This window comes from Podarcis liolepis (genome assembly GCF_965112155.1).
Source record: "Podarcis liolepis genome assembly, chromosome: 1".
In the NCBI taxonomy this organism is placed as follows: Eukaryota; Metazoa; Chordata; class Lepidosauria; order Squamata; family Lacertidae; genus Podarcis; species Podarcis liolepis.
Window position 1 is genome coordinate 79,637,274 of NC_139554.1, and position 22,286 is coordinate 79,659,559.

The window sequence follows — 22,286 nt, forward strand, 5'->3', positions numbered from 1 at the left end:
GTCGTCTATCCGTATAACCCGCCCTCTCTGCGCGTGAGCCGCGATCTAGCTGCGCGGCAGAAGGGGTGAGAAGGCGCGCGAGGGGGCGGGCGCTCGCTTCGAACGCTGAGGCGCGCGCGGGCGGAGGGCGTTCTGCAGTGCTTTTAAGAATTCAGGCACTTAACCGTGCAAGTTTTAGGTGTGATCCTTGCAGGGTTTGCAGTTTGCCTCTTTCTGGGCAACCGACGGAGAACTTAAGTTAAAGGAGAACTTAAGTTTGTTTCCTTGGATTTGCTATTAACTAGCAGGTTTTGAGCATTTTCCTCTAGCTTTGCTCGACTCCTTTATCTTGGTAGGGAGGGAGCGGCTTGCGCTCATCCGCTTTTCCCTTCCTTATATTAACCAGGAAGCTCTCTCCCCATTCAGCCCCTGGCAAGCAGCAAAGGAGTTAAACAATTTGCAAACGTAATGGCGCTTAATCTAACTATTCAAAAACAAAACCTAATCAGGCTAGTTGAAAGTAACCGTTCCTAACCGTATTGAATTACCTGGGCAGCGTTGGCTTCCTAGTTTCTCCCTGTTACTGATTTTGCATGATGTAAGTTGTTTAACATTACATATGTATAAGTTGATGCTTACTCTTCATTTGTCTTGCTGGTTTGTTAGCTTTCTCGCTCAACTTCAGTTTCTGTAGTAGACTCAGACAAGCACATTTGTAAGAAAATTGGTTGGCTGTCAATATTATCTGCTGCTAGGAGGAAATCACTATGCAATCAAATGCAGAATGCAATGATTAATGTATTTTTCTCCTGTTTTAACCAGTGCCATGGCAGAGGCAGGAGGCCCCACTCATCTTCTAGATGTTTGTAGTCGGAAGTTCACAGAATTCTTGTTCAATGCTGAACATAAATGCTTGGTGTGGTTGCGGGAAATCGAGGACGAAGCCCTGAAGATGTTTGATAGGTAGGCTTAGGGTTTGACCCTTGAATCCCAGGCATCTTATAAAAGAGGAATATGAATTTTACCACCAGTGCCATAATTTCTGCACTATTCTTAAGAGATATAAAAAATGCAAGTACCAGTCTGATGGAAATCAAGGCTGTCTCTCTGGCATGTGGGTTTTGTTTTTGTTTTTGCTTTATTCTGCGCCTGGCATAAGTCGGGTATTTGCATCAGAAGTTTAGGACTGACTGACTGAGGGGCTTTTCTGCATGTGGATTCAGTGGCTGTCGCTGTGATAAATACCGTATTTTTCGCTCTATAAGACACTTTTTCCCTCCTAAAAAGTAAAGGGAAATGTGTGTGCGTCTTATGGAGCGAATGCAGGCTGCGCAGCTATCCCAGAAGCCAGAACAGCAAGAGGGATCGCTGTGCTCCCTCTCGCTGTTCTAGCTTCTGGCTTAGCTATGCTCTGTCCCTTCCCCCACCCTCTGGAAAAGCCCGCAAGAGCCACGCTCCCTTTAAAGAACCGCACAGAGCGTGTGTGCGTCTCTTGGGGGCTTTTCCCCAAGGAGGGCTTTTCCCCAAGTGACGGGCTACCCTTGTCCCTCCTCGGGGAAAAGCCCGCAAGCGCCACACACACGCTCCACACGGCTCGTGAAAGGGAGTGCTGAGCAGACCCTGGGGTGCATTCAGACTCTGCTCAGCGTTCCCTTTAAAGAATATTTTTTTCTTGCATCCCCCCTCTAAAAACTAGGTGCGTCTTATGGAGCGAAAAATACGGTACATATGAATATATTGTTCTTTTGCTATCAACTGGCTGGTATTGCAACATGTTCTGGCCTGCTAGAATGGCAGTATAATAGTTAAGATTTTCTTCTGAAACAGGGACCAGCGTATGGTATTGAATCCAACTATACTTTGCTGAGGCTAGACTAGACCTATTGGGAGCAATGGATTAGTAATGTCCTTTAATTTCAGTGGGTTTCCTCTGAATATGCCAAACATTGAATGCAACTTGAAATCTTTATTTTTGATTTTGGTTCAGTTCAATTATTCAGTAGATTGTTTTTAATAGCAACTTCAGTGCTGAGCCTGAGCTGATGCCCAGAACGCCTTCTCAAAAGAAGTATCGGAAGAAGAAACGATCTTCAACTTTTAAGGATGACTATAAGGAACTAACGAGAAAAAGGTATTGCAGTCAGAGGTCACAGAGATATAATATTTTTAGATGTTCATCTATGTGTATTTAAAAGAGCTATATCAATTATGTACTTGCCTAGGACTGAATTATAACTTGCTAAATTGGTTGTTCCCAGGTTTTGCTGATATCATGTTCCTCTCTCTGTTTCTAGATTATACTTGTCAGCCAGCACCATACAGTGCTTAAATCAAGCCTTAGTTTTACCCTGCGCTGGGCACCTAATAAGGACAATGACTATTCAGTGGAGTAACCTATTGTTACAAAAGCCCAGTGCCTGCCCCTCTCTCTGCCAAGCAGTGGCAAGAGCGCATGGGGCCACAGGCACACATGCAAGGTCTGTGTCCCTTTGGAGAATGGAAGACATGGCAGACACAGACATGCTTTAAGAAATAGGGTTTATTTGCCTATTTACACCTTCAGCCTGCATAGAGGGAATCTAGATCGTACAGCATGGCCCACGGCATTGCAGGCGACCTTTTGTCCCCTTCTCTAAGATGGACCTCAGCCTTACTTCCTCCTCCTTCTGCCCAGAAGCCCCTGTTTCAAAACTCCCCTTTCCTGGCCCCTCAAACACACAGTTACCCTGGCAACCATTGTGACATCTGACTCCCCAGACCAAAGGATCCTTCTGTGGCCCCTCAACACCTTTTTGTAATGCTAGCAGGTCTCCTCTTCTCCCAGCCAGCCAGGCTGGTTTGCATAAGCCAGCCCAGGAATTCATTTGCAGCTTGCATTCTCCCTTCATACCACAAATAACCAAAATCCTAGCATTCATTAATTTCTAGGTTTATCCTGTCTATAACACTACAAAGAAAATGGAGGGATTTGGTGTGGTCACACTCAATTTTAGTGGAAAAAAGCTCTGTGGAATATCTGAAATTTGTATCCCAGTATCTGGTGCCACCCTGTGGCTTAACACAGAATAAACATTTTTTTTTAGATTTAATTTTTTTTAACAACAAGTTTATTTGCTTGTTTCTCTTTTAAGACTGTCTAGAAGACGAAGCAGTGTAAAGATAGTACCTTCTCAGTGTCTGTCCCCATGTGAAGAGAAACTGAAAAAAATTGATGTGGGGATGGCAAGATCCATGTCTGGTTTTGCGGCCTGCTCTGTTGCTAAACCAACTTCAGAAGTACAGTGTGACAAGGTGACTATGTATCCAGCAGGCGGTGGAGCACTTGGTACTGACTGTAGGCAAAATAGTGAATTATCAGGAAAACTGAATGAGGAGATGAATGGAGACCCTGAAATCATCACTGTGGGTTCTAGTGGCTGTTCAGTTGCTAGGCCTGGGGCTACAGAGGCTGCAGGTGTAGCAAATAGCTCTTCGCTGGTGCTGACAGACACAACTGATCCGGGAAACGCAGAAAAAGATGCAGTCGGATCAATGCGTACATCCACTCCAAACACATCTTTGAATGAAAAAGCAATGTGTGAAAGTGAAGACTTTCCTGCCCAAGAACTAGTCACTAATATGGTGCCCGAGGGAGAGTTTTCCCGAGGGTTAAAGAACAACACTGGAACTTCTGCAGACTCTCAGTCAGGCCACCCCCCTCCAAATAGACCTCGCAAGAGCAGGCGGGTGTCACTCGCGGAGAAATACTCACTAGCCAACAAAAGGAAAAGCATGATTCGGAAATCCATCCACAAGAGCGTTGCTCAGAAGAAAGCAGTTTGGGACTCCTCATCTACCTCTAGCCAAGTAAGCTGTAAGTAAAGACAATTCGGTTCACTTCTGGGATGTAAGGCTCTACAAGCTGTCAATATGTAGCCTTAAGTTTGTGACATATGGGAAAGAAATTGGCATCTCCAATATGCTGCTTATATAGAAAGTGTGGGGTCACTTCCTAATTGGAGGGCCTTCAAAACTTGATATCTAACCCTGGTACATGCTGTGTATATGCCTTCTTTTTGCAGGCTAGGAACTACTCTGAAAGTACACTGGTATTCCTTAATAGTTCACGCCTCACATCTCCCCTTAACTAACACTGATTTAATAAAACCTGTGGCATACTATGCTCTTTGTCATGCACAGTGAAAGTGCTGAATGAAGACAAGTAGCAAATGGGCTGGTATGTTAATTCTGTCCATGTGTACGTGCATACACCAGAGAGACATACACACACATACACCCTTCACTGTGGCAGAACTTGTTGATATGTTTAAAGTTCTGCCTCTTAGACTGACAGAGTTGCTAATGGGAGGGAGAGAAGCAAACCACACTTTTACCCTTCAAGCATTTGTTCAACTAATGGTTTTCTTTAACCTTTTTATTCTCCAGGCCACAATTCCATTGATATATTCATGGATGATGAAACCAGCAAACCTAGGTGAGCAAGCTTTAGCAAACAGACAGAAATCAAAGCCCTTTGGAAGATTCTGCTATAACTTTAACTTTAAATTTTAGAAAAAAGTTTTTTTAAAAAAATTCTGACCAGTGCCATTATAAAGGTTGCTAAAATGGAAATAAGAGAAATATGTTTTCCTTTTAATTCATTTTAAATGTTAACATTATAGCATAGTGATGCGTTAGCACTATATCTCTCTCATTATAAAAAAAATACCAAACCCAAAATACCCCTACCTGGAAAATTGTCTTAGTGGCAGTTAAAACAAAACAAAACAAACAAACAAACAAACAAACAAACAAACAGGGTCATAAAATGGCACCTATTACAAGTGTTTTGCTAATGTGTGTTGAGCATCAAACACCCTACCCACAGCATCTATGTCATGCCCTCTTGTGTGGATGGATCTAGTGGAATGTACACTGAAGAAAAATACTCGTACTGTGGAAAATGAGTTGCGGTTCTGTCTGTAGTTTACAGTGGAAGAGCAAAGACTGGGAGTAGCCTCAGTCTCAAGGCTCTGTTGCACTTTGGTTCTTGACTAAGGTCACAAGTGGCAGAGGGAGCATTTGGCCCTAATTGACAAGAAAGCCCTAGTTGTCTGGCCTATACTCCCCTTCCCAGATTTATGTGGCGATCTGCTCCTTAGCTCTGGAATATACTGGTAAAATGTCCCCAGGGTATAAAGAGGTTCATTGCATACATATGTGTTGTGATATATGCTTAAATGGTGCTTATTTAACACTTTGGATGTCTTTCTGGCACACTTGACTAAAGGATTGGTCATTGCTCCCTTGGCAGATATGAGGCTCCTAATAAACCTATAGCTTAAAGTCATTTTACGTCAGGACTGGGGAACCTGTGGGCCTCCTAATGTCATTGCAACATCAATTGCAACCAGCATTGCCAGTGGTCAAGGGTGATGGGAGCCAGAGTCCAACAACATGTGGAGGTCTACAAGCTCTCCATTCCTGTTTTCTACTGTCCACTTTAAGACCAGTGGCTCTGCAAAAAGTCTTTACCTTTCCTTGGAGCCTTATGTTCAGTTTAAACTTCTGAAGTTGCACCCTGAAGGGCATAAAAAAGTAAACTGCTAGACCTGGGGACACAATATGCTGTTCTTTCAGCTTTGTTCTATCAGAAGATTCAACTTCTGTTCAATTGTTCTTTGGAAGTGCCTTAAGGTTTTAATCTGCTCATGCAGCCATTGTTTTGGTCTCTGTTGGGATGGGTAACGCTTTGTCAAAATGCCTCTCCTTAGGCCTTTTTTGGCACAGAATGCTGAAACCAGTGAGGTAAGGTATTGATAAGCTATCCACTGGGTTACACTTGGTGAATTGCCTGCTCTTTCCTTGCACCTGCTTTAGTTCCGATCACTTTGCCTCATAATCTTGTACAAACCTGTCGGTTGGATCAGAGGACCAGTCAGTTAGTTCTGTCAGGATGGCTAGTGATAGATGCTCCGTGTTAAAGGGCATCCAAACAAAACTTGGAGACTTGTGCAAAATGCAGAGGAAAACTAAGTGTTGTATCTGTTGAGTAGAGAAGTAAATGAGGGCCTTAGACATGAGCCTCTTGGAGGTTCCGAGTCTTAACACATGTGTGTGGTCTTGGGAAGAAGTTTTTATTTGCCACCAGCCACTTTTCTAAGCCAGGTAGTCCCAACCTACATGATCACACTGAACGCTTTGCCCAGATATTTTAGCTTTTATGTGGAGGAAGGCTTTGTTTAGGAGAGCAATTGAATGAGCACGCCTTCTCTCCTTACTCCCCCGTGACACCACTGCCTGTAGTGCTAGTCTAAGAAAGTTTTATTTGATCTTCTAATAGTATAAACTGATCCCAAGACTCCTGCTTCTGGTGTTTGAATATTTCCTTGACTTTGGTTGGGTTCCCTCACTGGGTGCTATATAGCTGTTTTATTGGAAATAGTCTTTTAATATTTCTCTCTCTTTCATCTTTCTTCGTGAAAAATGGCACGTGCTTATTTTACTGTTTGTGTGAGTTGCTCTGGCTTCAGTGTTCCATTGCGCCAGAAGCGGCTTAGTCATGCTGGCCACATGACCTGGAAAAAACTGTCTGCGGACAAACGCCAGCTCCCTTGGGCTTTAAAGCGAGATGAGCCCCACAACCCAGAGTCATTCACGACTGGACTTAACTGTCAGGGGTCCTTTACCTTTTAATAAAAGTTTTGCATGTGCTTCATCTAGGATTCAGTTTGCTCAACCTGGTGGAAGGACTGTCACTCTAGTGTTAAAACATTATTTTTTCCTTTAGGCTTTGAACACACTACAAAATATGACTTGTGCTCTGGGTGCACCTAGTCTGAATATTTGTTGCACTGTGCAAAGTCCAGTTCCGCTTGAGATGCAGCAAGGGGAATCATGCAGTAAAGGTAAACAGCTTCATGCAATCAAAGCTGCCTGCGCAGCATAGGAATTTGTGAAACAAATGAAAGTAGAAGTTGCCATCAACCCACTATAGCATTGTTTGAATCGTTTTCTTTTTATTTTAAAAATCTATTTTTGTTTCTTTAGAATTTTAATTATATGGGTTGTGTTTCCAAGTTTAGAATAAAGGGGAACTGTCATATAAGTTAACCTGCATAAATGCTTAGCATCTTGTCCTTCCAGTGGAAAGGACTGAGGCACAAGAGACCTGAATCCTGGCATACTGTTACTATGCCTAGGTTAGCATTGTCTAGAGTACACGTTGTGCCCATGGTACGATTTCCACCTAACCTTAGCTGCCGTCAGTTGAAGGTGGCTTTTGTGATACTGTTTCAGGACAATACCCTTCATTGAACTAATTGTGCCTCCTCCACAGAAACAGCTGAAACTAAAATTACTGACACCCAGGTCTGTGGAGCTGACTATTCAGCCCAGAACTGTCCCCGTGAGCAATTGCAGAATATACGGTATGTTTTCTTTTGGGAGCATAATCTCGTGTGGCCTCTCTTTTTTCTTTTCAGCTTTGATATAATCCACCTCAGTTTCCAGTCAATGCAGTTACCAAAAGTTGTTTCAGGTAGAAAGAGTTCTCCTGGAAAGTATCATGACGCCTTGTGTTAGGGATTGGTTACACAAGTATCTCTGATGAAAGCTTATCTTTGTTCTGGGAGATGAGTTCTTCCAGGATGGGTCCAACCAGTGAGCCAGATTCTTCTCTCTTTTCTTATCCCCCCCACCCCATCCCTCCACTCAGTGGGTCACCGTTGGCAGGTGGGTGGACTTAGAAATAGTATGCAGTCCATTATCTTTACTGGTAAAAGCTCCATAATGATCATCTCCTAGTATAACAGATCAGAGGAAATTTGGATATCTGGGTAAGCTTAATACATGTACATGTACATTGACTCAGAATTGGAAGTGTCAGGCAAAATTGGCTATCATGAAACCATGTGGCATAACAGTATGCAGTCGTACCTTGGATCCCGAATGCTTTGGTACTTGGAAGTTTTGGCTCCTGAACACCGAAAATCCAGAAGTGAGTGTTCCAGTTTGCGAATGTTCTTTGGAACCCAAACGCCTGAGGGGCTTCCACAGCTTCCAGTTGGCTGCAGGAGCTTCCTGCAGCCAATCAGAAGCCATGCTTTGGTTTCCGAATGTTTTGGAAGTTGGAACGGATTTCTGGAACGGATTCTGTTTTACTTCCAAGAACAACTGCATATTCTTGAACATGTTACTATATCAAGGTGTTATTTTACTCTAATCTGAAGAGTCCGAAATTTTGGATTCAAAAATATATAGAAGGTTTTTTGTTTCTTGTGCTTGCTAGGTTTTTGTTTTGTTTTTGTGGTTTCCTCTGTAATCCCTCTCCCCCTCCCCTGTCTTTTTTGAGCGTCACTGGAGAGCTTATAGGGCACCTTGACCTCTAAAAGGACATTGAGTAAGAGGCCCAAAACCTTTTGATCGTGCTGAATCGTTGGGAGTCTTCAGATCTCTGACAGCAAGGATCATTTATGTAATTGGGATTGCTATGTATACACTTCATGCTCTTTTCAGGAGCCAGAGTTATAAACAAGCAATGGATGAACTACCTGCTGGCCAGCACACACAGGATGGAGGCACTTATCTTCCTAGTCACAAACCCACATCTCCTGCAAACAAGCCCTTATCTGGCCCAGGCAAGGTAAATAAATGCCAAGGACAACATAATGGCCCTTTTCTGATGCCACATCACTGGTCAGCCACTAAGAACATCCATACTCTTCCAACAGATCGCACGGCCTTTCAAAAACTTCTTCCAGACAATACAGAAGAGCCAGCTACTCAAATCCCCAGGGTCTGCAGGCCACAATAGTGTCATGAAAAATCTCATCAAACGTGGCACCCCCAGTAAACCTACCTCCAAGGTAAGGGTCAAGGATGCTGCTCAAGTTAAAAGTCTGCTAGACACTGAGCTCCTGGCAGCTGCAGTTGCCTTGTGTAGCAGGGCTAAGGGACCTCTGCATGAGACCTTGCAGAACTGCTGCCAGCTGGATTGGGTTTGGTGAACTAATAGTGTGGGCTTATGCATCCTTTTATCACACTGAGAGATGTGAGGTTGGGGCTAGGACTGTCATTTTGTAAGTGGCCTCGTGGGAAATTTCCAGCACATACCAGCAAGAGAAGTTTCTTCCTCCACTTGTGCATGTGGGTTTGATCGGTCTGCCTTACTCTTGAGGAAACCAATTTGGGAGGTCATCGGTCAGACAGAGCCATCATCTTCTGCCTTTTGAAGCATGGCTGAAGTCTCTTCAAAATTAAGCTTGTTGGACTTTCCAGCTTTGGTTTGGTTTGGTTTGGTTTAATTTAATTCCCAGTCCTGCTGTGGAACTTGGGATCTTTGATAGCCTTAAGGCAGCAAATTGGGATTTATTTGCCTCATCTCCTTTGTTATAACTGATGAGGTAAAGAAGTTACTTGCTGGGCCCTGGTGCCACTTTGCATCTTCTCACAAGCCTTTCCTTTACTAAGGCAGAAGGAACTGCTATTGAATCACTCTAATGAACTGGTTAGTTAGCATTTAGACTTGGAAACTAAGTAACTTGTCTTTCCTTTCCTTTTCATATTCATCCTGCCAAAGGGAGAGTTTGTTGTAAGTAACTATTTTTCTCATTTTGTGGCCTGGGAATTGTTTTTTTTAAAAAAGACTTAACTGCCCTAAATGCACTACCCATTTTAGCTGCATATAGATCTTTTCGGAAGGTTTTGGTGTTTCACGTACCTAAGTACTGCTACACGTACTGATCTGGCTTTAACTCATGGTAGTGAGGTTGGAGAAAACATTGCTTTTGTTGGCTAGTGGGTCAATAATAAATAATAATAATAATAATAATAATAATAATAATAATAATAATAATAATAATAATTAATAAATGGTTGCCACAACTGGAAGTAGTCCAAACTTTCTACACATCATAGGAAAAGGAGCGACAGCGTCTTGAGAGTTTGCGGAAAAAGCAAGAAGCTGAGCAGCAGAGGAAGCAGAAAGTTGAGGAAGAAAAAAAGCGGCGACTAGAAGAGATAAGGCTGTAGGTAGCTGTTCACCCTCAGTCCCGTTTGGATAACTATGGACCAGTCACCTAGATAGGTCCAGCCTGCAGTCTAAACTAGGCATGGCAGGCCATTTATACAAATTACACCCATGGGGAACTCTGTACTGCAGCCACTTCCAGCAGGCTGATTGGCCATGATAGCAAGCCTTCCTTGCTAATGAACAATGGGGAGTGCATGTTAAGGTTCCCCGTGGCGCGTTCCCTGCCTGCCCCATACCTGATACCACATGTCAGGTATGGGCCTGGTGGACATGGTTTGGGGGAAGCAGCATTGCTTGCCAAATTGGGGCTTTTTGCCAGGCCTAAGGTTCTCCAGCCTCTACTATAAACACACCTGTTTCTCTGTATCTCACAGAAAGCGGGAAGAACGTCTAAGAAAGACACTGCAAGCTCGAGAACGGGTGGAGCAGATGGGGGAAGAAAAGAGAAGGAGAATGGAGCAGAAGTTATCTCAACATGAAGAAAGGAGCGAGAAGGTAGGAGATGGTCCCATTTTCTTCCTAGCCTTTTAATGACAGTGGTCAGAGCATGTAAGCGGATTCCTATTGGTATATTGTGTCATCCATTCTGAGAGATGTGGTTTTATGTTTTATTAAATAGGCTACCAACGTTAATTCTTTGTATACAGTATATATAATCCAGGGGTCACTAATGTGGTATCCTCCAGATGTTGCTGGAAAACAGCTCCCATTATCTCTGACTATTGGCCATGCTGACTGAGGCTGATGGGAGTTGTAGTCCAGCAATCTCCGGAAAGCACCACATTGGCTACTTTTGGTTTGGCCTTTTAACAAGAGCTGAAGAACTTTCGCTCAGATGTTTCTGGACTCTGACTCACATCAGCCCCAGCCTGTGTGACCCAAGGTAATGATGATGGGAGTTGCAGTCCAAGAACATATGGAGGGCACTTGGTTCCCGAGTCTTGCTCCTGGCAATCCTGTGAGGCCAAGGAGGCTGAGGGGTTACAACTAGCTCAAGGTCACCTCATGAGATACACCCAGTGGGGATCTGAACCTGGGTCTTTTCAGTTCTGGTCTGGCACTGACTACAGGATCGCACTTGGTACTCGGCACTGAGATCATAAACTCACATCAGTACTTCACAGGCATGTAGGGTTGATAATTCCTAACTGGATTCTGTTCTCTCCCCCCCCCCCCAGATACTATATGAATTGTTATTCAGTATGGTCTTGAGGTCTGAAATATGTAAACTAAAATATAAAAGGATCTTTCACACAGGTGCGGGAAGAGAAAGTAGCAGAGGAAAAGACCAAGAAAAGAATATCTACTAAGAAAATGGGGGAAGCAGAAGCGCGAAAACAGAAGGTGCTTCAGATGGTGAGCACTGTATTGAATGTCAAGTGAAAGGGTGTACAGAAGAGAATGAAACTGAGGCAGAGGATTAAGCCCTGCATGCTGGAGACTGAAATAGTCAAACTCCTGAGCAACGTCTTATTGTAATCCTGAAAAGTGCATTTGCTGTTGCCTGAAGTATCAAACCCTGGAGGTCTCCTTGGAAAGAGGAAGATGCATTTAAATCTCCGCTGACCTGTTGGTTCCTACTAACAAAGCCAGGCCATAAGGAGTTGTCAGAAGGGGTGAGGAGTGAGCAAAATATGGAGGGACTCTTGGTGGTGAGAATATGTAGGTTTTTAAAACCTACCCCAATGTCTTTGCATCTAGCTTCCTAGCATTCATGTGGATAAGAGGTAATACCATTGCCACACGCCCTCAGAGATATTAAATGCAAAATCCTCTAGCTCAGGCATTACCTTCTGTATCTCCTGGGGAGCCATGAAAAAAGCACCCGTCCCACTGTGGTTTTTGTTGCATGTATGGTTGAGAATTGAGAAGTATTGTCTGAACTGCTTGGTTTGTTTCTAAAGCATTCTGCTTGGCTGTTTAGTTTTTTAATAAACGTTGTTACAATAAAACCTCTCTTAATACAATTCCTGTTGTGTACATAAGGAGCAGTTAAATATAATGGGGCAGAGTTCTCTTCGTTGTACTACAGCAGCCTTTCTCAACCTTGGGTCCCCAGATGTTGTTGAACTACAACTCCCATCATTCTTAGCTAGCAAGGCCAGAGCTCAGGGATGATGGGAGTTGTAGTCCAACAACATCTGGGGACCCAAGGTTGAGAAACACTGCACTACAGGGATTTGGCATTTCCCCACCTGCTCTTCGTGTTTATGGTGGGTGCTGATTCTGTACTCCTTGTTTCAGGAAGAAGGGCACAAAAATCGAGAGTGGAAGACCGTTGGAGAAATTAAGAAAATGCTGGAGCACAATTGCACAAAACAGGGGAAAGGGTGAGGACTTTGCTTTCTTGGTTACAAGGTTGGATGACCCTAGGACACTTGTTGGAATGGTGTAGATGCAATTCTGACGACTTCCCAAAATTGTGTGTAAAAGGGCCAGTTCTAAAACCATATGGCTTTCTACAATATGCATTTTGTAATTAAGGTAAACTGCTTAAAGCTGCAGTCCTAGCACACACTTGCTAGTAATCCTGTCACAAGTAAACATGTTTGTGTATGCTCTCCTTTCACTTTTTAGACACCATGGACAGCATGATAAAGAGAAATTGGTGAGACCCCAGGAGCTAGCAGTAGTTACAGAAGAGGAAGAAAATCTGAAGGTATGCCAAGGAATTGGAAAGCCAGGATTTGAAGTGGGGGTGGGCATAAAGCCGCACTTGCCAGCAGCTATGTAAACAAATCCCTCTAATTTTAGCAGATGCATTTTCAGAATGCAGGACATCAACTTGTTCCTTGTGCTGCTGATGGGAACTGCTTGAATTGAGTATTTGCTTGTCTGACACCATTTAAATTCTGTAAAGTGCTGTGTTAATCTTGTGCAGCTATGTTCCCACCATACTGAACCAGACTGTAAGTTTGTGCACATTTTTTGCACGATATGCTGTACAAGAGAACTGAGTTTACACTTATATTTGTTCTTCAGGGAATGGGATGGGTGTCTGGGGAATCACCCAGGGAAAAGTAGCGATCACAATTATGCTTCACTGATGATGGGGGAGCAGGCAGGAAGAGTTAACGGACTTATTAGTGGAGCATCTTAATGGATTTTTCTGAAAAGAAACTTGTTTTTTGAAGACCCTCTGCATCTTTACAAAAAATAGCTGCTGGTGCCTTCTAGTGAAGAGGCTACCCTACTAAATTTCAATACAGTCTGGGTGAAGTGGATGGAATCAAAGACCATTGTAGAATGGTCAGCGAATAAATCTGATCTTGCCAATAGGATGAACAGAATTCTACCCGTCTAGACGAGCTGCAGCAAGAAAAGAAAGCTATGCAGGTGGACACAGTTCCTGCTGCTAATAAATGGTTGAATATAACTGCCCAGGTAAGCAATAGATAGTTGAGGCCTGTGGTCAGATACCTGGGCTTTGAATTGGAAAGTGACTTGGATGTCCATTGGTATCTCACAAACTTGTGACACCTTTTCAGTAACTGAAATTAAAAGCAGTCCTCCGTTTTATGCTTGGAGATATATTCACTCTGCCTATGCCCTGAGCGGTGGGCAGACGCAGTCCAAAAGTGCCTTCTGTTGCCCCTCCGTTCCCTTTGCCTGTTAAGTAAGCACTTGGGGATGGGGCAGTGTCTGTTTCTGCAGACACTTGTTGGCTATAGAGCAAGCAGTTGTCCTGCAGTGTATCCTTGCTGTGTAGTGTACTTCAAAGCATCAGTGGGGCCTACACTGTGATTAAAGCAGATCAAGAACAGCCAGGTGGTATATTGCTGAAGGTTAAATGCCTCCAACTTGGGGACCTTTTATTTCTCTTCTCCCCTCACCCTACCAACACCTTCTAGCAGAGCCGCTTGGCTGTCACTGGCATAGGGTTCTGAGTGAGTTTTGAGACCCAGATGCTGCATTAAGCATTTCCTGAGGCTGTACACTTCCTTCCTCTTTGACGGAGACAAGGCATCAAAAATAACACACTTTTGAATACATATTGGAAGAAACCTACAGCTGTTTATGCTGCAATAAGTGGTCGTGAATTCTAAAGGTGCTGCAGTTCTAACAAATGAGCACAAGGGGGCATGAGAATATGATAAACTAAGCTGTTTGACTGCTGTTATTAAAGAAGACTGGGAATATTTGTAAAGGGCAGCCCTTCCATGGCTGTTGCCAGTGCCTTTTTTCTGGGGGGACGGATACCCCTAAACCTTTTGTGAATCTTTGTACTTTTGTCCATTTACTGTCTTTAGTTTTCCCAATTTGAATTATAAAATGGTGATTTTCTTGAATCAAAATAACAGATCCCCTAAACCTTTTTAAAGAAAAAAAGTACTGGCTGTAGCACCACCATAGGAAGGACTTAGAAGAAGCAGTACTTCCTAATACTGAGGGGGTTACTTTGGAGCAATGGTGTCTCGCACCCTACACACACACACTTACCGGTATGCTATTCCATTTAGCCTGGCAGAAACCAGAATGAGGGAGGTGAAGCTTCATAATCCCCCACGTTGCCTTGTGAGTATCTGGTGTGCAGCTCCAATAACTCACAAAAGCGCAGGAGAAGGATTGATTACTAGAAGCCAGCAAAAATGCAGTTCAGCATTGTTCTGGTTAGACCTGGAGTTATTTTCTCTCAGCCAGTTAAGGAGGAAGCTGTGAGTGCTATATATAGCAATGCCCTTGCGTGTCTATGAAGTCCTAGACTTTGTGGTGTTTCAAAGTGTCAGCATGTTGGAACAAGCTCAGTTCCGATGTATAATGTAACTGGCCGCTTTTGCATTATGTATATTCATGTATTCATTCTTGAAGTAGTCACTCCCTGGTGGCATATTGTGATAGACAAACTGGAACTACCAATCTCAAGCCTTAATTTTCAGGAACTTGCATAGCTGGTGCCTTTTAGTACTGTGGCGCAGTCACCAGCATCTCCCTAGCTATTTATCTTTTGGAGTGTACCACCAATGGCTCAGGCCCGCAATAGCTCAAGGACTGCCTCTCCCTTTATAGACCAACCTGGCCTCTGCAATCATCATCTGAGGCCCAGTGTGGTGTAATGGTTAAGAGTGGTAGACTCGTAATCTGGGGGACTGGGTTCGCGTCTCCGCTCCTCCACATGCAGCTGCTGGGTGACCTTGGGCTAGTCACACTTCTCTGAAGTCTCTCAGCCCCACTCTCCTCACAGAGTGTTTGTTGTGGGGGAGGAAGGGAAAGGAGAATGTTAGCCGCTTTGAGACTCCTTAGGGTAGTGATAAAGCGGGATATCAAATCCCAAACTCTTCTTCTCTTCTCTTTTTCGTGTGCCTCCTCTGCAAGAGGTCTGGAGGGTGGCAACACAAGGACAGGCCTTTTCTGTAGTGGCTCCCTGCTTGTGGAATGCTTCCTCCAGGGAAGCTCACCTGGCTCTGTCATTATATATCTTTAGGTTCCAGACAAAAATGATTCTCTTCAACCAGGCCTTGGGCTGGTTAATATTCTATGGCCTTTTAAATGTATTTGGGATGGGTGTTTTTGTTTTGCTTTGCTTTGCTTCTAACTATTTATTTGTGATTGTATTCTGTCTTTTTATCTTGTGAACCCCCTTGAGATCTTTGGATGAAGGGCAGTATATAAATTTAATAAACAATAATAATATACACACATTACAGAAAATAAAATAAAAAACTTCAAGCACATTAGAGCATCCATATTCCATATTAAATATTCTAGGTATGGTATTCATAAGCTTTCCATAGTGATTAATGATTCCAGAGGACATACCCACAGTGTCATTTGAGGTGCTTGCATAATAAGAAACTTTAAAAGGCACAGGTCGAAACATTGGAACTGGAAGATGTATAGCCACAGAGCCCTGTTGGCAAATTGCTGCACCTGTAACATTAACCAATCCATTCAGGTCTCGTCTTTATTACAGAAATCTCCTGCTGCCCGCTCTAGTCAAATGAGCCCCCAAGGTCTGAAAGGTACCAAGTCCCTCAAAGTCAACCACAATGACTATGGAATGGACTTGAATAGCGATGACTCCACGGATGACGAAAGCGAGCCCAGGAAACCCATCCCTGCATGGGCCACTGGTAAGAGTGAGTTTTCAGTGGCTGCAAAATGGTATCACTGAAATTACAGGGTTCTTGCTTCAGATTCTGACGGTCCTCTAGGTTTTTGCTGGATCTGTCCTAATACATAAATACATAAACAAATCTCTCCGAGCTCAGTTCTGCTACAAGACCCTGACTGTAACACAAGAGCCTTTACACAACCTCATGGAGAGAGCAAAGTCAATGTAGGCTTCATTGCTCTCTATGAGATGCTCTTTCTGGATGGTGGATGGTTGGTTGAAGGACCCTGAGTGAGATGCAAGGAAGGGAAGATCTCCCGGGGTGAGAGACTGGGAGAAGAAAGGCAAGCCCCCAGGTGGGAGCTGGGAGGGTCCCCCGCTTTCTGTGTGTGGCAAGGGTTAAGAACTACCTCTGAGAGAAGACTCTGCACTTTCTTCTTTCTTCCTCTGTTTTTGTTTTTATTTAGTTTCTTGTATTGTGAAAAAGCTTTAATGAAATCTTACCGGGGGGGGGGGGATTCATCGTGTAGCCAACTTGCCCAGCTTGAAATATAATTTCTGTTCTACAGGCCTGCCTCTATTTGGTCATCTGACAAACTTGCTTTTTAATTCCTTTGGGGTTTTTTGAATCAAAATGATAAGTCTGCTTGTGTGGTGGAGACTATTGGATAATTACAGTGAGGTATTCCGTAGGTAGGCCGAGCCATACCTAGATCCAGTGAGTGCTGCAGCTGAATTGAGCTGCTGGCTAGAGTCCACTCATAGATTGGGTTTCACATCCCCCCCCCCCCCCCGCTACGTAGAAGTGCTTGAAGTGGAGATGTGTTGCTACTTGAAGGATTACTCACAGAATAACTGCTTGTTTCCTCAGGTCTTCAGCTTAATGAAGCTGTTACATACCAATATTACAACCCTCCAGACATCAACAAGTTCTTTGGAGTAATCTTAAGTCCTAAACTAGAAGCTATCTTCTACAAAAGTAAGCCAAGGTATTTCAAGCGCACAAGTTCAGCTGTTTGGCAGTCTCCACCTCTTCCAGGTACCAAAGCAGCATTGCGTGTCTCTAACAGTATGAAGAAGCACTGAAGCTGTGTAGAACCACTTATGGCGCTCAGCTGTTTTTTGTCTGTCATGTCTATGTAACATGCATCTGTAAGGTATTTTAATGTTTTTTATCTTGTGCAATAAAGGTTTAAATGCTAAAACTGTCAAGAACGTGGTTTTTTTAAAAAAAACAAACCAAATAACCAGGGCAAATTTGCTTTGCTTATTTTGGATATAATAATAATAATAATAATAATAATAATTTATTTGTACCCCACCCATCTGGCTGGGTTTCCCCAGCCACTCTGGGCGGCTTCCACAAAGACCAAAAATACACAAAGATGTCACACATTAAAAACATCCCTGAACAGGGCTGCCTTAAGATGTCTTCTGAATGTCAGGTAGTTGTTTATCTCTTTGACATCTGATGGGAGGGCGTTCCACAGGGCGGGCGCCACTACCAAGAAGGCCCTCTGCCTGGTTCCCTGTAGGTGCAGGTCTTTACCGAATCTTCCAACTAAGATGAAGAAAGAGGTTGTAGTAGACTTCAATACTGCTAGGTTTATCTCTTCCCATTGTGCCTTCAGGTCCTAATAGACTGTTTATAACTGTTTCTTACTTCACACCAGCAGAAATGGTTCTTCCAAGCTAATGGTGAGAGAGAAAGAGGGCAGTTGAAAAAACAAACTGACAGTAGTTGGAATAACTGAACAAGTAAACAAATGGGCAAGAATGATGTGAACTAAATTCTTGCTCAGTATGAACCAAAGGGATCATTGCCAAAGGGACTAAACTATATTAATACTTTATGGGACTTCCTCTGCCTTTCTAAAAAAAAAAGTGGGTTTGGTCTTATGTAAGTACTACCAGCCTTTAGTTTTAGCAGACAGTTCCCAAATGTTATCCTCTCAGATTTTCAGTAGCTTGGGGACAAGCCTTTTTACCTGCCCAGATCAGAACGCAGATTCACTTCTTCAGAAAGTTAGATTTCAGTGTGACATACAAAGGTTACATGCATTTGCAGTCAAGTAAATAAAAATATTTTGATGACTTTCCTAGAAAGGCAGTAAAACCAAGGGATGTTACAGCTCACATGGTTATTTCTGAAATTTTGAGGAGGATGAAATCTGTCATCTTGACAAAGGCAGTACATAAACTCACCTTTCATGGCTCCGTCTAATGGGAGTACTGCAGTGACCTTGGCTTTATTTACATGGAGGTAGCTAGCTTTAGGGTTTTAGAGTGATAATTGCAACAAATGTGTTTTTTCTTATTTGAAACTGCCTCTGGGGACTGCTGTATCAAAGGACAAGAAGTAATGCCCTTGTCTTGTTAGCAAAGATTATCCGACATGAGGATGCCAAGGCCGTTTCCTTGGAAGAGACAAGCCCAGATCTGTCCTAGCAGGCGTGTTCAGTTTCAATGTCCAAAACAGCAATTAGGCACAGAAGGTAGCTAAACACAATTTGTGTTGCTAGGCAAACCTTGATGAAAAGTTGTGAATCCAGACTAATATCATATTACTGGTCATGCTATAAAAGAGAGCCTTGGGATTAATCAATCAGTTGGTAGCTACTGTATTTTTTGCTCCATAAGATGCACCTAGTTTTTAGAGGGGGGATGCAAGAAAAAAAATATTCTTCAAAGGGGGTGCTGAGCAGAGCTGCCCTTCTCCCTCCTCAGGGAAAAGCCCCCAAGAGCTCCACACATGCTCCACACGGCTCTTTAAAGGGAGCACTGAGCAGAGCCTCCCGCCTGCATTCGCTCCATAAAATGCACACACATTTCCCCTTACTTTTTAGGAGGGAAAAAGTGTGTCTTGTGGAGCAAAAAATACGGTAATTTCCTTGATTTATTTGTTTTGGAAGTAGGAGAGTCTATTGGAATTGTAAGTTCTCCAGCATTCTCTATTATGCATGCCTCACCTCTGCCTAAAAAAACAGTATCCTACTGTGCAGATTGTGGTTGCTGCCTGTCACAGACTCCTCTTGCACTCGCAACTGTGTGATACTAGTAGGCAAAAGGAGCCAGGTGGTTCTTGTGTTTCATTGGCAAACATACTTCTATCCCCCTCCGGGGCAAATGCTTGCAAGCCACCCTATGCTACCAGGGATATCTGCTGGCATAGGGAAATGTACACATGTACATCCCTGTCCTGGAGCAGATTTTTGGTGTTTTGAAGAGCAGGTGGTCTCAACCCAAAGAAGAGATCTTCCTTTTTACAGCTCCTCAATTTGCTACACTCTGTATCTGCATGTGGACTTAGAAACTTGAAGGTATGGCTATCAAATTGGCCTTGGAGCAACAACCCACTCATTCATAACAATTCCTTCTTTGTCAAAGTAATGTTCATGTCTTGTGTCAGAGGAATCTTGTCCCGTCAGCTGAAACCTGAATTGGCGTAATGACGTAGCCAGAAGAGCAGGAAGGAAAAAGACGAATCAGTTGCTATGGATTTTGAAAGACCGGCCCTTTGTCAGATGACTGGAAACATATTTTTGTACAATGTGGTTTTTTTAATCCCATGAATCTCCTTTAACACCAACAAAACAAAACAAAACAAAAACCTTTCATTCCTTTTGTCTGTATAAATTGGACCACAGAGGCTCCCATGTAATTTGTACTTAATCTGCATTAAAACTGCAGATGTTGAGTCAAGGCTGTTGATGGAATGTGTTTCCTTATTCTCTACTACTTACACAATTTTGGGTGAATAACAAGTGCTCAGTTGTAATGCAATTGAAATACTGGCTCTTTTGGAAGTCATTGGTAATGGCACAAGATTGAAGGTGCTTTGCTTTTCCCCCTAGAGCTGCTTTGAAAGGATGTGCACAGCAATTCTCTACAGGAGCACTGCTTCCTGAGCACTGAGTGTCCTTTTGCCAACCTTTGTATTTCCAAAGAACTGTGTAATGATTCTGCCGTTTACCCCCTAGACTGGTGTATGTGTGTGTGTATGTGTGCCTTGCACCAACCCAGTCATGAAGGATCTGCCACTCACTCAAATGAGTTTCTGAAGAGTGAGATGTAGCTCTTTCCATCAGCAAGCGCTTGCTAAACTGTGATGACTGAATTTGCAGCTCTTGTGCTCCCAAGCTGTGCTCCTTTGTGATTCTGTCTCCTAGTGATAATTACAGAGGGTTAGTATTGCTTCTGTGCACATGACTTGAGGAAGTGCTACAGCATGCATGCCTGCCAGCCTAAGAGGGCCTTGGCAAGATGGTAATTACTGTATGTCTGTCGGCTCCATAATACGATGAATGACTAATATCACCTGATAAAAAATGATTTTATACCTAGCTAAAGTTTGTAATATATGCTGACATGTTCAGAAATGCGTATGAAGATGCACACAGATGGAACAGTCAGTCCCTAAGGGGCCTAGTGCAACTACCCAGAAGCTCTCTCATTACAAACTGGCCAAGTGTGCAATAAGTCAGATTTGAATTCCCTACTGTATCCTCCTATGAAAGCTAGTAAAACTACACAGTTATTCAGAATATACCTAAGAGTGGAATAATGATTTTTGGTGAAAGATAGAGAGTAGTGGCTTTCCAACTCTGTTCCTAGGTCCCTTGACATTTTTCTGAAGCTTATTGCTTTTGCTTGAAATCGTTTTATTTGGTTTTTATAATATATAAACTATTTTACTTGTTTGCATGAATTTACTGCTTGTTACCCACCCTGGAACCATACAATGAAGAGCAAATAAAAAATCTAATTAAAAAAACTTTTTTGGGGGGGATCTCTGACCATCAGCTGATTTGTGGGGCTTGTATAGCTCTATGTGCAAAACACTCAAACCCAAGTATCAGTTGATCCTTGGGGCTTGCATTGTGCTGTGAATGGAGGTTCCCCACCCCTGGTGTTGGTAGTCCTTCAGCTAACCTGGTCCCACACCATTCAGGGCTTTAGAGGCCAGTACCAGTCCTTTTGATTGAGCCTGGGAATGAGTAACTAAAGTGTCTGATGCAAAATTGGTGTAATATGATCAAACTGCGTGGCACCGGTTGAAGTTCCATACTATAGTTCCACTCTGTTGAACCCTCTATAACTGGAGTCTTCGATCCTCCCAGTTATTTATGAACAGCATTGTGTCTGTTTTTGTTTGGGGAGGTTACATGTTTGTTGGGGGGTTGTCTCTCTCTCTCTTGTCTCTTACTTGCTTTGGATGTGTAGGTGTTTTGTCTGCTAAATAGGAGTTCTGAACATCACCAGTTTTTCTTCTGCAAAGTGGGTATCTTCTTGTGCCCTCGACAGTTTATTAGATTTCCAAATTGCCCCCTGACTCCAAAAGTTAGGGGACTCGACAATATGTAAGGGCTTTAAGGACAAGGCACCCAAGTCTCCCAGCGGATAGACTGAGGAAGAAAGGGTGCTGCAAATGCAGTAGATTGCCTGCCGTAAGTCTAGTACTTTTTGTTCTTCTCATCTCCCACTCCTGCTTTTGTGTATCATCTAGCTTAACAAAGTGTTCCAAGCTAGGGGACTTGAAAGCTCGTTCAAGCCTTGGCCCTGTATACCCGAAGGAGCGTTTCCATTCCCATAGTTCAGCCAGGACACTGATGTCCAGTTCCAAGGGCCTTCTGGCAATTGTATGTGGTATTGGGTATATTATGTGGAACGGTGTTTTCAAAATGGTGAAACAAGATTCATCAATAGACAGAGTTAGTGTTATGATGAGATAATCCAGCGCAAGAGCCCTACCACCAGGGGAGTTCTTTTTTTTTTAATATAATTTTTATTATTCCTTTTTTTAATATAATTTTTATTATCCACCAGGGGAGTTCTAAAATGTTTTAGCATAAAGGCTTTTCGTGAGAGTAAACCTTTGTCTTGTTAAGTATGTCAAACCTAGAGCAAACTGAATAAATAGGTCTTGCTAGAATGTCCTGTAGTCTGGGCTCCTAACAATCAGCTACTAAAGAAATGTCCTTTAATTCCTTACTAGAAATCTGAGATTAGTTGTCTTTAGTCAGTACACCAAAAATTAACTTGGATTTAGCACACAACTTGACATTTCAGTGAGGAGTGATGATGTCCCTTTTCTCCCCCTCACTTTGCCCCACCCCTTCCCAAAGAGGACTGCTGGCAACCTTCCCATAAACATTAGCCAAAGCAAAACAAAAAATGGCTCCTGCTCTCCAGATGTTGCTGAACTTACAACTCTCCTTATCCCTGAGTATTGTCCACATGGTT

General features: G+C 43.1%; 1 protein-coding gene across 4 annotated transcripts; it reads left to right on the plus strand.

Annotated features, from left to right (window-relative positions):
• Positions 1 to 10: 10 nt before the first annotated feature.
• Positions 11 to 17,248, plus strand: LOC310698013 (inner centromere protein B-like). 4 transcript variants are annotated; one of them, XM_083484687.1, is made up of 19 exons: positions 11 to 581; positions 802 to 942; positions 1,997 to 2,110; positions 3,111 to 3,832; positions 4,405 to 4,453; positions 5,733 to 5,766; positions 6,749 to 6,866; positions 7,298 to 7,388; positions 8,476 to 8,602; positions 8,691 to 8,825; positions 9,539 to 9,550; positions 9,877 to 9,986; positions 10,366 to 10,486; positions 11,249 to 11,347; positions 12,236 to 12,321; positions 12,569 to 12,650; positions 13,271 to 13,375; positions 15,903 to 16,062; positions 16,915 to 17,248. In XM_083484687.1, exons 2-19 carry the CDS (start codon positions 806 to 808, stop codon positions 17,127 to 17,129), a joined length of 2,517 nt encoding a protein of 838 aa, XP_083340813.1. In that variant the 5' UTR covers positions 11 to 581; positions 802 to 805; the 3' UTR covers positions 17,130 to 17,248. The 4 variants fall into 4 exon arrangements, with proteins under 4 accessions (XP_083340813.1, XP_083340812.1, XP_083340811.1 ...); XM_083484686.1 differs by having other exon boundaries at positions 11 to 577; XM_083484684.1 differs by lacking the exon at positions 11 to 581 and having other exon boundaries at positions 633 to 942.
• Positions 17,249 to 22,286: the final 5,038 nt, after the last annotated feature.

Excerpts from the sequence above, each read along its gene's own strand:
- LOC310698013 (XM_083484684.1), top strand. The coding sequence starts at position 776 with ATGTATTTTTCTCCTGTTTTAACCAGTGCCATGGCAGAGGCAGGAGGC. Across the intron at positions 4,454-5,732 it reads GATGAAACCAGCAAACCTAG|GCCTTTTTTGGCACAGAATG; the intron begins GTGAGCAAGCTT and ends GCCTCTCCTTAG. Across the intron at positions 7,389-8,475 it reads GAGCAATTGCAGAATATACG|GAGCCAGAGTTATAAACAAG; the intron begins GTATGTTTTCTT and ends TGCTCTTTTCAG.